This window comes from Malus domestica, chromosome 15 (assembly GCF_042453785.1).
Source record: "Malus domestica chromosome 15, GDT2T_hap1".
In the NCBI taxonomy this organism is placed as follows: Eukaryota; Viridiplantae; Streptophyta; class Magnoliopsida; order Rosales; family Rosaceae; genus Malus; species Malus domestica.
The window spans coordinates 21,444,929-21,461,028 of NC_091675.1; the positions used below are offsets into that span (position 1 = coordinate 21,444,929).

At 38.4% G+C, this 16,100-nt stretch overlaps 1 protein-coding gene and 1 long non-coding RNA gene across 2 annotated transcripts; both read right to left on the reverse strand.

Annotated features, from left to right (window-relative positions):
- Window positions 1-8,905: 8,905 nt before the first annotated feature.
- Window positions 8,906-12,908, reverse strand: LOC103401129 (toMV susceptible protein tm-1(GCR26)). The gene is made up of 9 exons (XM_008339839.4): window positions 12,576-12,908; window positions 11,833-12,492; window positions 11,165-11,371; window positions 10,859-11,074; window positions 10,525-10,741; window positions 10,080-10,327; window positions 9,746-9,924; window positions 9,346-9,599; window positions 8,906-9,256 (listed from the first exon to the last, which is right to left on the reverse strand). Exons 1-9 carry the CDS (start codon window positions 12,705-12,707, stop codon window positions 9,105-9,107), a joined length of 2,265 nt encoding a protein of 754 aa, XP_008338061.3. The 5' UTR covers window positions 12,708-12,908; the 3' UTR covers window positions 8,906-9,104.
- A 1,108-nt stretch (window positions 12,909-14,016) lies between these two features.
- LOC139192057 (uncharacterized) lies at window positions 14,017-15,308 on the reverse strand. Its single transcript, XR_011575834.1, has 3 exons — window positions 15,063-15,308; window positions 14,853-14,936; window positions 14,017-14,133 (listed from the first exon to the last, which is right to left on the reverse strand). It is a non-coding gene; the product is annotated as an uncharacterized lncRNA (long non-coding RNA).
- Between the last annotated feature and the right edge of the window lie 792 nt (window positions 15,309-16,100).

The following is a 16,100-nucleotide window of genomic DNA, read 5'->3' on the forward strand; positions in this document are numbered from 1 at the left end:
CAGAAGAAGTTTATCCAAAGTAGAGACGTGGTCTTTTATGAAGATCAAACAATTGGGGATTCAGATAAAAATGAACAACCAGATGACGCAGTCAGAGGAGTTGATCCATTAGCTTCAGATGAAGAAAGTCATGATGATATCCCTGAAGCAACTGCCAATGAAATGCCTGCAGAACCAGACAATGTTGATCAGGGGGAGCCTGATCAAGATGAGCCAGACTATGAAATTGATGATCAAGGGGAGCCTGAAAAGCAGATTCAAGAAGAACTTAATCAAGGGGAGCATCTAGCCCTACAAGAGAATGAAGACCAGGTTAGAAAATCCAGCAAAAGTCGAAGACCGTTTACCAAGTATTCTTCATCAGAGTGTATCATGTTGACTAATTATGGAGAGCCCGAAACTTATGAGGAGGCCATAGCTCATAACGACAGTGACAAATGGATGAAGGCAATGGAGTCGGAGATGAATGCCTTATCAAAGAATGATACCTATGAGTTGGTGGAGCTTCCAATGAGCAGAAAAGCATTGAAAAACAAGTGGGTGTGCAAATTGAAAAGAGACGACAACATGACAAGGTACAAGGCTCGTTTGGTTGTCAAAGGTTTTGGTCAAAAGAAAGGAGTTGACTTTGATGAGATTTTCTCACCGGTGGTGAAGATGACTTCCATTCGAGTTATCCTTGGTATGACAGCAAGCATGGATCTTGAGCTTGAGCAGTTAGACGTTAAAACTGCATTTCTCCACAACAACTTAGAATAGGAGATATATATAGAGCAACCCAAAGGCTTTGAAGTCAAAGGTAAAGAAACTTTGGTGTGCAAGCTCAAGAAAAGCTTATATGGTCTTAAGCAGGCTCCGAGACAGTGGAATAAGAAGTTCAACTCATTCATGGTGAGTAATGGGTACAAGAGAACTCATGCTGACTCTTGTGTCTATATCAAACAATTTTCTAGAGGTAAATTCATCATTTTATTGCTTTATGTTTATGACATGTTGATTGTCGATGAAGATGCTTTTACGATTAAAAAGCTCAAAGAAGAGTTATCTAAGTCTTTTGACATGAAGGACTTAGGGCCAGCCAAGCAGATTTTGGGCATGGAGATAATACATGACAGAAAATCCAAGAAGTTGTGGCTGTCACAAGAAAAGTATGTTGAACGGGTGCTTAAAAGGTTCAACATGAAAGCAACCAAATCGGTAAGCTCACCTTTAGCTAATCATATTAAGTTGAGCAAATAGTCGTGTCTAAAAACATATGAAGAAAAGGAGAAAATGGCACTTGTTCCCTACTCTTTAGTAGTAGGAAGTATCATGTATGCAATGGTGTGCACACGACCAGATATTGCTCATGTAGTAGGTATGGTGAGCAGGTTTCTCTCTAATCCAGGGAAGGACCATTGGGAAGTTGTTAAATGGATTCTCAGATATTTAAAGGGGACTTCTAAGATGTGCTTGTGCTTTGGTGGTTCCAAACCAATCTTGGAAGGATTTACAGATGCTGACATGAGAGGTGACCTGGATGGTAGAAAATCCACGTCTGGGTACTTGTTTACTTTTGCAGGGGGGAGCCGTGTCTTGGCAATCCAAGTTGCAAAAATGTGTTGCTTTGTCCACAACCGAGGCTGAATACATAGCCGCTACAGAAGCATGCAATGAGGTGTGTGGCTGAAGCGGTTTCTCCAAGAGTTGGGTTTGAAGCAAAGTGATTATGGCGTTTATTGTGATAGTCAGTGTGCTCTGGATTTGAGCAAGAACACTACATATCATTCACGCACTAAGCACATTGATATTCGTTATCACTGGATTAGAAATGCTATCGAGAACAAGTTGATACAGCTGAAGAAGATTCATACCGATAATAATTCTTTAGACATGTTGGCAAAGGTAGTCACAAAATCAAAGTTGGAATTCTGCATTAAGGCTGCTGGGATGGACTCCAGGTAACTTGGAGTCATGATCGGAATTCCTCCCTCATGGACTGGAGGGGGAGATTGTTAGTATATGGTCCAGCCCATGATCAATGTTCTAGATTATTCTAGTAAGCAAGTAAGGTGGCTGGAGCATGCTAGACAATTCTAGCATGTTATTAAGTTGATGGAAGAAGCTAGAGAGTACTAGCTTCCTTGGTTGTAAATGGAAAGATCTAGAATCTACAATGTTGTGGCTAGTCTAGAATTTTCAATGCTAGAGGTTTGAAGAATACTGATAGGAGCATTTTTATGCGACTTAATTGGCTTGTTCTCGTACGTTTACGTTGTGTGTCTTTAGTTATTTTAGTGTTTAAAGTCACTTTTATGTGTTTTCAGGTTTTAAGGTCAAAGTATGCATACATGTGCATTTTGGAGTCGTTTGGAGCAGTTTTTGTGCATCAAATGGATTGCATATGCTTGGAAGTAAGAAGATGGACGAAATTGAAGATCAAATGAGCATAGGATTGAATGATGATGTGAAGAATTGGATTCAAGACAAATAAAGAACGATGTGTTCAAAAATAAGCAACCAGCCGTGTGCTCCACCCTTGCCATTACTCTATCTTGCCGTGCAAGGAAGAGTCATTCTTTCCTAAGTCTTGCATTTAAACACTTTCCTAATCTACTTTAAAGCCTTGCCACACCTTTTAGCTTATTTCCTTTAAATTTCTGATTTGTTTCCCTAAATTGTAGAAGCTTTAGACTTAATTTCTGTTTACCTAGTTAACCTAGGGTTTTATTTCCTTTATCCCTTTAAATAAACCCCTTATGGCAGCAAACACATGGCAAAGAAAGCAAACACATGGCAAAGAAAAGAATGTTGCAGCACACACATGGGAGCACACGGCATGGGCAGAAATTGTGTGTGTTTTGTGGTTGAAATGATGAAGCATGTGTGTGTGTAAATGTAAAGGAGAAACATGGCAGAAAATGTGTGTGTTTTGTGGTTGAAATGATGCAAAGAACATGTATGTGTGCAAGTGTAATGGCAAAGCAAAGAAACATGGCAGCAAACCCACATGCAAAGTGGAAGAAAAGCACAAGGCATGAGCATAAAATTGGTGTGTTTTGTGGTTGAAATGATGAAGCATGTGTGTATAAATGTAAAGGGGAAACATGACAACTCATACCCACACAAGCTGCACATGCAAAGGAAATGGAGTGGTCCTCTCTCAAGCCTATAAATACCACCTCCCATATTCATCAAAGAAAAGAGATTTTGATCCCTTACCTTAGCCGCACCTCTCCATCACCATTCTCTAAAAATTCAGCCAAACACTACCCCTAGCCACACCACCCATCAACCCTAAACCTTTCCATACCATTCCTCATCCATTCTACACCATAAAAACCACCCAAAACCTGTTCTAAATCTCTTATGCCGTGACTATTGCAAGGAAGGAAGGAGAAGGAACATCTTGTGCCGTGCCTATGCCCAAGCCTTGGGAGTGTTGGAGCGTTTCTAGGTGTTTTCTATCTTTGATTTCAATGTTTAATTTAAGTTATCATTGTGTAATTGCAAGCATGAGGAACTAAACCCCTCTTAGTTAGGGGGTGATTCGAAACTATGTTCATGCTTACAATATGATTTGATTACATCTAGTTGTGATTCATAAGTTGTGAATTCAATTTACTTATCCGTTCGTATAAAAACTGATTTGTGTATGTTGGTTGAGAGTGCACGCTTAATTTTCATGCATGAATTTGACGCTAGAATATAAGGGAGTTTCACCTAATCGTTATGAACTTATATTCACAAGTAGTGAAGGTTGCTAGTCACAATCACGTTAAGTAAATTCTTGGCATAAGTTTCATGCAAATCATAGTAACGAGTGCCTCGTCAATGCTTATGTTTTTCATAGAACTTAATGATTCTTGCTTGTATCTCTATTATGCAATTCATGTAGGGAACTTGTAGGGAATGTTTTGGGTTGTCGTATGCAATCATCCAACCTAATAACTTGTGGAAAAACTGAGGGTTAATTAGTGCAATTCACGGTTAATTGGGGGCGTTGAGTATTCATAGTTTATCGAAAAGCAACTGGAAATCGTTTTGTATGCAAGTGTGACATGTGTGGAGAAGAACCTCCTAGCTAGCCTTCCATCCATAAGTTTCATTCAAATTCATTTACAATCTGTTTTGTTTTACAAAGTTTGTTTTGTTTTCAAATTTGTCAAGAACCAATCTCCCATTTATTTCAAAATGTTAGATTAGTCAGTAATCACTTTAGTTTGTGTTTTTAAGTGTCTTGAGTCAAGTCATAACCCAATTTCGTCCAATTTAGTGTTAGGTGTTCAAAACTGCCCAGAAAGTGTTTTTAAGGCAGTTTTGAGTGTTTATTTGCTGTTTTGAATCTTTTTGTTTATCTTAGTATTTTAAAGTATAGTTTTGCATTCTTTGAGTCTAGTTTAGTGTTTTAAACTTTGTTTTTACGTTTTCAAGTCAGTTTCCAAGTGATTTAGCAATCCCTCCTAATCCCCGGCCTAGAACGATCCCTACTTACATTCTTTACTACAATTGACAAAAAGAGGGTTTAATTTGTGTGCTTATATATTTCGCATCAAATACACTAGAAACTAGTAGAATGTCAAACCCTCACCTATAAATATGGGTGTGATGTCGTAGTGAAGTAACCAATTAAGAACCAAGTGTGAGTAGCAAAGGATCAAGTCCAAAGCTAGAGTTCCACTCCGAGAGAGAGAGTGAGAGTGTTCCACTACACATTGTGAGTGAAGTATAGAGTGATAGAAAGTGTGTGTCATACTTTCTTGTATCCATCAAGCCTTGTCTTTGGCTTGGTAAGACTACTCTTGTTGTACTCATCTTTTTTCATATAGTGAAGATTGATTCTTGTTTCGTGGACGTAGGCATAAATTGGCGAACCACATAAATTCTTGGTGTCCATTTTCTACTTTACTTTGTGCATTCTCTATCTTGTAGTACCGACATTCCTAACAGTTAGGACTCTCACAAAGATCATATATAGAGAAGGTATTGCATCGGTTCAATATGCAAAGCTGTTCAAATGGAGAAGTGCCAATGGGGAAGGGAGATAGATTGAATAAGTCCTAGTGCCTGAGAAATGACTTAGAAAAACAAAGCATGATTAACAAACCTTATGCATCATTAGTTGGGAGTTTAATGTATGCATATGTTTGTATGAGACCGGATTTGGCTTTTGCAATAAGTGTGCTAGGAAGGTATCAATCTAATCCAAGTGAACAACACTGGGTTGCAGCAAAGAAAGTATTAAGATACTTGCAGTCATTCATGCTTGTATATAAGAAGGTGGAGAACTTGGAACTGGTTGGCTACATTGATGCAGATTTTGCGGGTTGTATAGATGATAGAAGATCAACCAATGGATATTTGTATTTCCTAGTTGGAGATGCAGTATTGTGGAGAAGTGCGAAACAAAAGGCCTTGGCTACATCAACTATGGAAGCCGAATTTATAGCTTGTTTTGAAGCCACAAAGAGGGGATTGTGGCTGAAGAATTTAATCAAGTTCATGAGAATTGTGGATTCAATTTCAAGGCCACTGGTGTTATATTGTGACAATAAGGCAACTATTTTCTTCTCTAAAAATAATAAGAAGTTAGAAGCTACAAGACTGATGGACATCAAATATTTGTCAGTGAAGGAACATGTGAGAAAGGGTGAGGTTGTGATCGAGCATATTGAGACAAATTATGTGATAGCTGATCCATTAACAAAACCCTTAGCAGTGGGAGTATTCAAATAACATGTCATGAAGATGGGTGTGCACGAATCTCTGGAATCTGCTGAAATGTGGGAGTAAGAAACCCTTATATGAATTGCATGTATGAATGTATATTTATATGTATTGGCATGATTATCAGCATGCCATTACAATTATGAAGTGATGGTTTAAGACTGAGTTGCAATAATAAATATATATGTGCTGAATCTTCATGACTATTCTGAGTTATATAACTTATATAACACAAGTGGTATATGATTTTCAATTCAGTAAAGGGAACTGTGATCATCCAAAGATGATCCATAAAGTTGATTGAATTGATTCATAGAAAAATGAACGTTAAGTTCATTGAACAGATTAGATTCAAATGACAGTGATTTTAGAGTGCATGTGCCGATGAGCTGCACATGATTTTCTAGAATTCGACATTTGAGCTAATACTGGTAGATGTGGGGAAGCAAGTTATGTGTAATTGGTTGTGATCACTAAGGAGTCAATATTGTAATTGTGATAACATTTCAATGAAATGATTAGTTTACGTCCAAGTGGGAGAATGTTAGAAACTTAATTGAACTAAACTATCATTTAGTGAAGGAAGAAATGTATTTGATAACAATACAATTTGACCTAAGTTGCAAACGTGGAAAAATTGCTTCCTATTATTAAGGAAATATGGATAACAATTGTGGAGATAACTTACATCCCAATATTTGATGAAACTGTTGTTAACTGACAAAAACCAACCCGCCATGATAGAGGGAAGTTGGTGAATGTTAATCTATATAAGGACTCCTGCTCGTAAAGAAAAGTTATGCGTTATTGGGTTCTATCACCTTAAGAACATTAAGTCTTTTATTGAATAGAAGATATCCTTTTATTTCTTGTTCTGCAATGGCTGCCTCAGGTATCATGTTAACACTTGTTAGTAATCTAGGAAACTTGTTAATATTATATACTACTAGTTTTCCAACAGTCAAAGCCGGCACAAGGGCGTGTTATGAAAGCCTTTAAAGACCTGATCGCCAAGCGGAGAAGCGGAAAGGAGTACTCAGATGACTTCCTGCAGTCGATGATAGAAAGAGATTCATGCCCTAACAATGAAAAGCAGCATAGACAGTTTATGACGCTTACAAGCGATAGTAAATCCGACGTCATGTTTAGTAAGTGTCGCAAATGTCTTGTCCGCCACTATATTATATTAAACCGACATCACCCACCGACACTATAACGCCTTTTTTGTAGTAGTGTATTGACATTGATAATTGGAGGCCAGACCACCTCTTCAGCTGCAATGATGTGGAGCCTTAAGTTTTTTGGCGAGACCAGAGAAGTCTTGGACAGACTCAGAGTAAGGAATTCCAAAGTGTATCTTCATATCATATAAATCTCGGTAGCAATTTCAGCATCGTTGAGATAGATAAGAAAGAATTTCTGAACATACAGGAGGAACAGTTGGCAATAGCCAGAGCTAGGCCAGAAGGAGCATCAGCTACATATGAGGATATTAAAAACATGCCCTACTGTCTCAAGGTTAGCACCACACCCTAGCAAATTTCGATTGTTAAATTCGACGTAGAAAAGTGATCTTTAATAATGCAACTTTTCACCAGAATTAAACTGATAGCGGGGACATCTTGCATACAAACGCATTGACATCTTTAGTGGTCCATATGTTTTTTTTCTCCAGGTTATGAAAGAGACATTGAGGTTGGGAAATGTTGTTACGTGGGCTCCTCGCGAAGCTACCCATGACTGCACTATAGAAGCTAACTTAACCTAGAGAAGTTATATATAACCGGCACATACAAATATTTCTTCTGTTTATAGATGTTCAGAGCCATGAGTTACCAGTTACCACAGCTAGCACTACAGCGGAAATGCTTTCCGTCACCTTTTCAATATTTCTCTTAACAAAAACTTGTTTAATCTCAATTCATCACAATGCAATTGCAGGTTTTGAAATAAAGAAAGGGTGGCGGGTGAATATTGACATGACTTGCATACACATGAATCCAAAACACCTTCCCGACCCGATGCAGTTCAACCCATCTAGATTTGAAGTACCCGACTCTCTACCCAAACACTTCGTTTTTCTTTTAACTTCTTTTATACACAGAACTATTCTGAACCACTTAAATCTGTGGAGAGGAGGATCTAAACATGGTTGAAACTGGGCATGCTCACTGCCTCAGCAAACTGGCCTAACCCTTAACTGCAATTTCAAACACTTTATTTTTCATTGTTGCCAAGGTATTGACATTGAATGATGTATTACATACATATCGACTGTGTCAATTTTCTCCAGGAAATGCAAAAGCCGTATAGCTATATACCATTTGGGTCAGGACCCAGGTCATGCCTAGGAACCAATATGGCCAAGGCGACAATTATGATGTTTTTACACCGTGTAGTAAGTGGATACAGGTGAGTGAGAATTTGCAGTGCCATCATTTGATTTTTTCTTATCTTGTATGAGCAACATTACTGCTAGTGCCCATACGTGTCTGTGCAATTTATGGCCGTTTGTTTTGGGACTCGCTTTTGAGCAACGGTAAAAGCTTGCCTACGCTCTGTGGAGTGTGGGCATCGTATTGATGAATCTTAAACTATTTCCCCTTATTGTGTAGCTGGACAATACATGATTGGGATCCTAGAATGGAAAAGATATCATTCGTTCCAAGGTTAGCCAGTGGGTTGCCCATTACCTTGAAGGCCTTGTAAGAGAGTAGAACCTGGTATGCCTTAAAGTTAGGGCTCAATAATCCGGCAACTTGCCATTTGTGTGGACAGTCACTACCCCGTGGCTAGCGCCGGCTGCGAAGGCTGCTCCTTGTGCAAGAACATATTATGCTCGGGTCTTAGGGCTAGGGTTTCTGTTTTACTGGGGCTACATGTTTTGGGTCTTATTTGTGTTTTGTAGCACCTACTGTTGCTACTTTGTGGATTTAGTCTCATACTATTGCTTTGCTGCTTGTTCCGCTAGTTTGTTGTGTTAATGAAGCATGTTGATGCACAAAATCAGTAGACTTTCGAACAACATAAATCTGATCGTAAATCACACTCACACACAAGAACACAACGATATATCGTGGTTTATTATATCCACATTAGTGTAGATCCAGTTTCCACTATGTTAAATGAGGGATAAATGAAAAAAAAAAAATTATCATCGGGAAGCTTGTCACTCATTTTGCAGAATCTGAAGTACGAATTCTTGCCAAAATAATGTTACTATTGATCAGATGATATAATATTACAAGTGGTACTAAGAAACCGCTATAAAGCAACAGCGACCTCAACTTTTATATCAACGCTAGTTTCCTTTTTATATAATGTAACCAGGCAAATATAATAGGGATACAAGCACAACACGAAGCATCTGTACTTACCAAAAACAAGCAGATCAAACTTCAGTTGATGGAAATCGATTTGTACTGTTGGACCGTGGAGGTGATAGCCTGTTCAACAGGTAGCCTCTCCACGCTTGACGCCCCATAAAACCCATGAACTCCCTTGGTGTTCTTTAGTATAAATTCTGCCTCTCTTGGACCCGAGATTGGACCTGCAAATTGCACCAAACGATCTTCATGTTCATTAATATGATAAAAAGAAAACTTGGTAACAAGAAATGAAAAGCTCACGAGCACATACCACCATGGCAAAGCACAATGGCGTTGGGATTGATCCTACTTGCAGCATCTGCAATATTTTGTACACGAACTACACTTTCATCCAGTGAAACAGCCGTCTTTGCCCCTATAGAGCCGGATGTCGTGAGTCCCATATGAGCCACAATGATATCAGCACCAGCTTTTGCCATTTGCACAGCTTCATCTTGATTGAAGGCATATGGGGTTGTCAAGAGCCCCATCTTATGTGCTTTTTCGATCATCTCAACCTCCAATCTAATCATTCCATTAAGAAAAAGTTAATGTGCAGAATGCAATAAATTATAATATTAGTCTTTAAAAAAAAAAAATATCCCCACTTAGTGGGAAAAGGCTTTGTTGTTGTTGTAGTCTTTTAAAAAAAATCTCTGTTTAATACCTACCGGTATCCCATTCCAGTTTCTTCAAGATTTTGTCTAAAATTACCATCAAAGAGTCCAACTGTTGGAAAATTTTGAACCCCAGAGAATCCAATTGACTCCACCTGCCTTAAAAAGAAATCCATTTGGCGAAAAGGATCGGTGCCACACACCCCAGCAAGAACAGGTACCTTCTTCACCACCTATCATTATCATCAGCTCCACATCAGCAAAATGTGTTTTAAAAGGGACATAGGAACGGGTAAGGTATTGCACTACTAATTTGACTTGTCAGTCTTTCAGTAAAGAACTGGAGATCTCTTATAAAGTTTTATACTACAGAGCGGTTGAAACTTACTGGCAAAACTTCATTGGCCATGTCAAGTACTACAGCATTTGCATCAGCAAACGGCAATAAGCCTGCCAATGAACCTCTCCCTGCCATGCGAAAGCGCCCTGAATTGTACACCACTATCAGATCAACACCACCAGCTTCCTCAAACTTTGCAGATATGCCTGTCCCTGCACCAGCCCCTATAATTGGAATTCCTCTATTTATTTGATCTTTGAGTTGCTGCAACACCATCCTAGTTCTTTGTAGAGTTTCTGTCACAGAAGTAACGCGTTACTGGTTAGATCTGAATCCAATAATGACATAAAACAAATCTGCAGCTCTATTCATTGAGAAAAGTTGCTTTAATATTCAATAATTAAATCCTTCTCCAAATCATTCAATGTAATTGAATTCCTATTAATATGATTCTAATTTACTCTAAGAAAATGAACACAGTTCAAACTACAACCTGGTCTTGCATCTGGGAAATCACTCAGGTTACGTGGAACGGTCTCGGAGCTTGACAAATTTATCTTCGAAACAGAACTTTCGTGAACTTGTTGGTTTGATTCATGAACTTGCGGTGGAGTAGACTGGATAGAACTCTTTGTACTAATCTCTAAAAATGAGTCAACCAATGCATTTGCAAACTCAGGATCATTTATATGATGAGGGTACACCCTTACCTATTAAAAACATGCACTATTTTCAATAGTAATGTTGGTCTTGGGCATGAAACCAAAGCAACTAGAGAAGGTTCGAGCATTGAAATAAATACACCATTGAATGGGAAATAATTGTACCTTCCGATCTTCATTTGTCTGGACCAGCCTCTGTAGTTCACTAATCAGAGAAGCAGTGACCTCCGGATCACGGAAAGGCTGCCCCAGTGCATCCAAAGCAGAGATACCCTTTTGCGGTAGGCAAACAACCACCTTTGATGATGATTTGTTCAACTTATCTGCTATAAAACCAGCAAATTTCTTGTTCTCATCTACAGTGGTTCTCATCAGTGAAACCTGAAAATGACGAGTATTGTTTCCATGTTATCCACACACAGACAACGCTTTTGAGCATCATATTATGTTTAGAGACTTATCAGTTATTACCTGCTTATTATGTTCATGAATCTTTCTGTGTTGAAAATTGGATGGTATGGTATCCTTAGCTCCAAAATTTACCATATCCAAAGCTCCAACACTCAGTACTAAAGGAATCTTTTTCTCTATGATGGCATCAAAGCGGGAAGCATCGCAAGCCATGACACCCCCTACCACATGGTCTGCAACCTCTGTTGTTGTGATATCCAAAACCCCCTAAGTAAAACAAGGAAACCTTCCAAATAAACAAAACTTACACAAAAAGACTAACGCAATACTAAGGTTAAATGAAATGAAATTACATAAAGGTTTGAACTTGGCACGTAGCAAACTGCAGCGGAAACAAAACAATGCATGTACCTGTCGGTAGTTAAATGAGATGAAATTGTATTATATTAATAAGAAAGAGTAGGCCTACGCTTCGAAATGAGCTCTGAAATACCTACATTTTTTTCAAGGATTTACATTAAAACTATGCGAAACAAATCATATCTCGAGCTTCAACAATCAAACAATCAAAATTCCCTTGTTCTGTAAATCGCTCTAGTTGATAAAAGCTGACCAAGTTCACATTTTTATATATCCATTCCGAAAATTCTACTCAAACAAATTGAAAAATCTTCAAATTTAACATACCAACACATACAAACGAATAAATTTCCAACAAAAGGTATTACCTTTATGAATCCATCTCTAACCAGAGACTCCATGGCTCTCCCTCCAACCCCAGTGGCATGAAAAACCAATGTCTCATACCCATGTTTCTCCAATCCCTCTTTAACCCCATTCACACATTGAGTCGTCACCCCAAACATGGTCAGCCCCACCGTCGGTTTCTCCACCCCTCCACCGCCACCACCTGAATCTCCGCCCCTCCCAACTCCCCCAACCACCATCCCACAGAACGCAGCAGCAGCATTGCTCAATACGACCCTGCTCACGCTATTAATCCCACAGACATCGACAATTGACGGGTACAACACCAGGTCCGAAGTCCCCACATAGTGATCGGTCCGCCCGCTCGCGACAGTCGATAAGATCAGCTTCGGTACTCCGATTGGCAGAGATCTTAGGGCGGAGGATATCAGTGCCGTGCCTCCGCTGCCTCCGAGACCTACAGCTCCGGCTAAAACGCCGTCGTTCTGAGCTTTGGATAGGAAGTTCTCGAGCGCTTTGCTCATTACAGCAACCGCTTCGCCTCTGTCCTCCGGAATCTGATCGGCTGATGCTTCAGAACTGTGACTGAGAATCTCCTTCCTTGAAACGAATTCGAAATCGGTTGGATTTGTATCGGTCTCGGTCCGACTCGCCGATACGTCCACCACCGATACTTTGACCTGCCGTTTCGGTATCGGACATTGAGATTCTGTATCGGATTTAAAAAATAAATAAATAAACGGCGAGAAGTAGAAGGATTTACCTTCAGTGAGGAAGCTGTGGAGAAGGCGTTGAGATGGGATCGGACCGACTCGGCGAGGAATCGTAGCTCGTCGAGCTTCGTATCGACGGTTCCGATACAGAAAACACGGGAGTTTTTATTACCGGCCGGCATTTCGAAGCGTCTGAGTTATGCAACTGAGTTGAGGATGACCAATGAGAACTTAGAATTTACTTGATCGGTGCTCTCAGAGACGGTTTCTGGAAGCAAATACTGAGCCAAAATGTAGCGCGTTCCGCGGTGGTTGGTAAATCTGCAATTCAAGCGAAGTTTGGATTAGGAGCCACGTCACCGCCACCAAATCTCATGTGGTGTGGTCTCTATCCGTGAGATTGACTCTAGACAACCACGAATTTTTAGTTGTGACGGGAACATAAATGGTATATCATGTATTTTAATAGAAGCGGTGAAATTTTTTATTTTTTAAATTATTAACTTTTTAGCACACATATCCCACTATTTGTATAATAACACGTGGTGTACCATCTCATGTACCGATCACACTGAAAAATCTTTCCTTGACAACAGAGTTAAGAAGGTTCACGTGTCAATAACATTTTTAAAACAGATGTCAAAAATATAATATAAATATATAATAGTAATAAATGATGTATCATTTACTCTAATCGAGATATTAAAGATGCATAGAAAAGAAGGCTCAGCTAACAAAGACAAAAAGATGTCAAATTTGAAGCTGTCCTCAAATTTGATTTTTGCTATTTCCAAAGGCATTCCTCTTACCTTGCCTTAGACCAAACTCAACTATGGGCTAAATGCTATTTTTTAGGTTTTATTCCCAACCCAACCAATGCTAAATGTGTGAGCTAAAAGCTAAAATCTAAACAAAAGCCAGATTTAACCCAGAATTAGTGTGGCTGGCCGACCATATATATGTAATTTATTTAGTTTTATATTTATAAATTCATTAAATCCAACGGTTAAGATATAATTTGATGAAATTGAACGGTAAAAAAAAATTTTAACAATCCAAATTTAAATTTAACGGCTAAAGTAATTAAAAAAATCGTTTATGTGTTTCAGATTTTTTTTTTTTATAGTGTTTAACGAGTTTCATGGTGTCGGTTTGTGATTTTTCAATATTTGTCAGAATCTAAATATTTTTAGAGTTAAATGTTCATAAAATTAAATTAGGATAGTCTACATAATTTTTTTCTTTTAAAAAGTTACTTTAAGAAAAAAAAATTAGTCTAAATTCATTCTTTAATAATCTGATGCTAAAATTTTATGCCGTAATGATTGGAATTTTATGTTTTAGCCCAAGGATTGGAGATGGTCTTAGACCACACCCAATCCTAGGCTAAATGCTTTTTTTTTAGGTTTTACAAGTAATGGATCAATAGTTATGAGAGATACAAAAAAAAGACGGGTTTCTAAAAATACCGGAATCTTGCAGTATTCAGTTACCTCTTCCAGATTTTCCAAGCACGCCAAATGAGTTACTCTCATCCAATAACACATGAAACTTATATTTCTCCTTCAATTCAACTATCTTGTCTAAGGGGGCTATTTGGCCAGAATTCTGCAAATTTTATTAAAAGGAAACAAAATTCAAATAAAATCAACCTACATCTAATTGCATTCAGCTATTGAAGTTCTCAGCAAAACTGAAGACAATTTGTCAACATGCAAATGACAGCATTGAATGCTGAAAAGACAGTTTGTTTTTCTATTTGCCAGTGATTCACATAGAGATGGAAGTTTTCCTCAAAATGTAACTGACACCAAGACTCTAAGAAAAACCTTAAAAAATTGTGTCCACTGAAGTATGAGCAACCTATTTTGTGAAAGTGGATGATGCTGGATTGAATCATAAAACAGCTCACAACATATAAAAAATGAATAAATAAAATTTGATATACGGGAAAGCAACATACAGGAAAATAACCAAAAATACCAACGAAAAAAAGGGAAAACAATATACAGGAAAATACATTATCTTGATAAGTAAGAAGCAGATTGGAACAAAGGAATTAGCAAAAAGCAAAAAAGCCCCAGCTCAAAACCCAATTTTTTTCTAAATCTACTCCTAGATATGAACATTTCAGTGAAACCTAAACCCTAGACAAGCACAAATATTCAATTCTAATCCTAGATATGAACATTTCAGCAAAACCTAAACCCTAGACAGGCATAAATATTCAACTCTTCATAGAAAATTTACAAAAATTTAAAGAATGACAACCCCAGCCAAAAAAAAAAAATCCAAACATATCCAAAATTAGCAAGAGAAACACAAACCCAAAAGCAAATCAGCCTCTCACACTAAGCAAACACAGTAGCAGCCATGCACGCCCATGGCTCTTTCATCTTAGGAGGCCATGACTGACGACGGAATAACCAAAAATACCAAAGAAAGATCAGATTCCAAAAAAAACCCAAATCGAAATGAACCCTAGAAATTGAAATTCAGAATTGAAAATTCAAATTGGGAGAGCTCTGATATTTTACCTAAATAGCAACTTAGGAGTTGCCACTGCACCACTAATTCACAACTAAGCCGTAGCCATATCCATTCCTCAACAATCTTTGAATTTTAATTAAAACACAAAAAATATTAGAAAATGGTTAAAGATAAGTTATATAACCGCAGGCAAATCCATTCCCCAGCAATCTTTCAATTTTAATTATAAAAAAAAAAATTGTCAATGATAGGTTACACACCTGACCCAGAAAGCGTTTGCAAACTCCAAAAACAAAACCCTAAAATTAGAAGATAAATGTTTCCTGCAACCAAAAATGAAATCAAACAAAAGATCCACACATAAATCAGCAAAAAATAAGGAAAGCATTTAGCAAGAATCGAATTTTACAACAATCAATTAAAAAAATCTCTCCAGATGAAATGTTCCATTTGTCCTAATAATATTAGGTTATATATATGTATGTAGCAATAAGATTAAAAAGTGAGAGAGAGAGAGAGACAAACCTTCATACGGAGGCTAGCGATCCGGAGCTTAAGAAATCTATGGAAGCAAATGAAAGAGCCCTGATTTTCCATATTTCTTCCGTTCCAAGATGAGAGAAATGGAATAGATGGAGTTGTGGCTGCTAGGGTTTGAGGAGGACAGAAATAGGAAGAGTGAGAGATGAGAGAGGGCTCGCATAGGAGAGAGAGGAAGAGTGAGAGATGAGAGCTGGTTGGGTTCAACTCTTGAGACTCGTGTCCCGTTAACTACAGGCCCCCATACTTTTCTCCGACTGTCCCCCATCTCCCACTCATGAAATCGAGGATCTGCAGCAATGGCGCTGAGATCCCCACTCCTCCATCTCCCTCTCTCTCTCGCTCTGTCTCTTTCTCTATCGGAGGCATGGCCTCCCATCCCCGAAACCCTCACTGAATGACAGCAAACCTAAACCCACCCCAATCCGTCTCAAACAAACAGGACAAAATTGCCCTTCCAACCCAGCCCCAATACCAGCCCAAACCTCACAGTTTTGTTCTAAATAACGTGAAATCGAGTGGCTCCCTAATAAGCCATATGGACA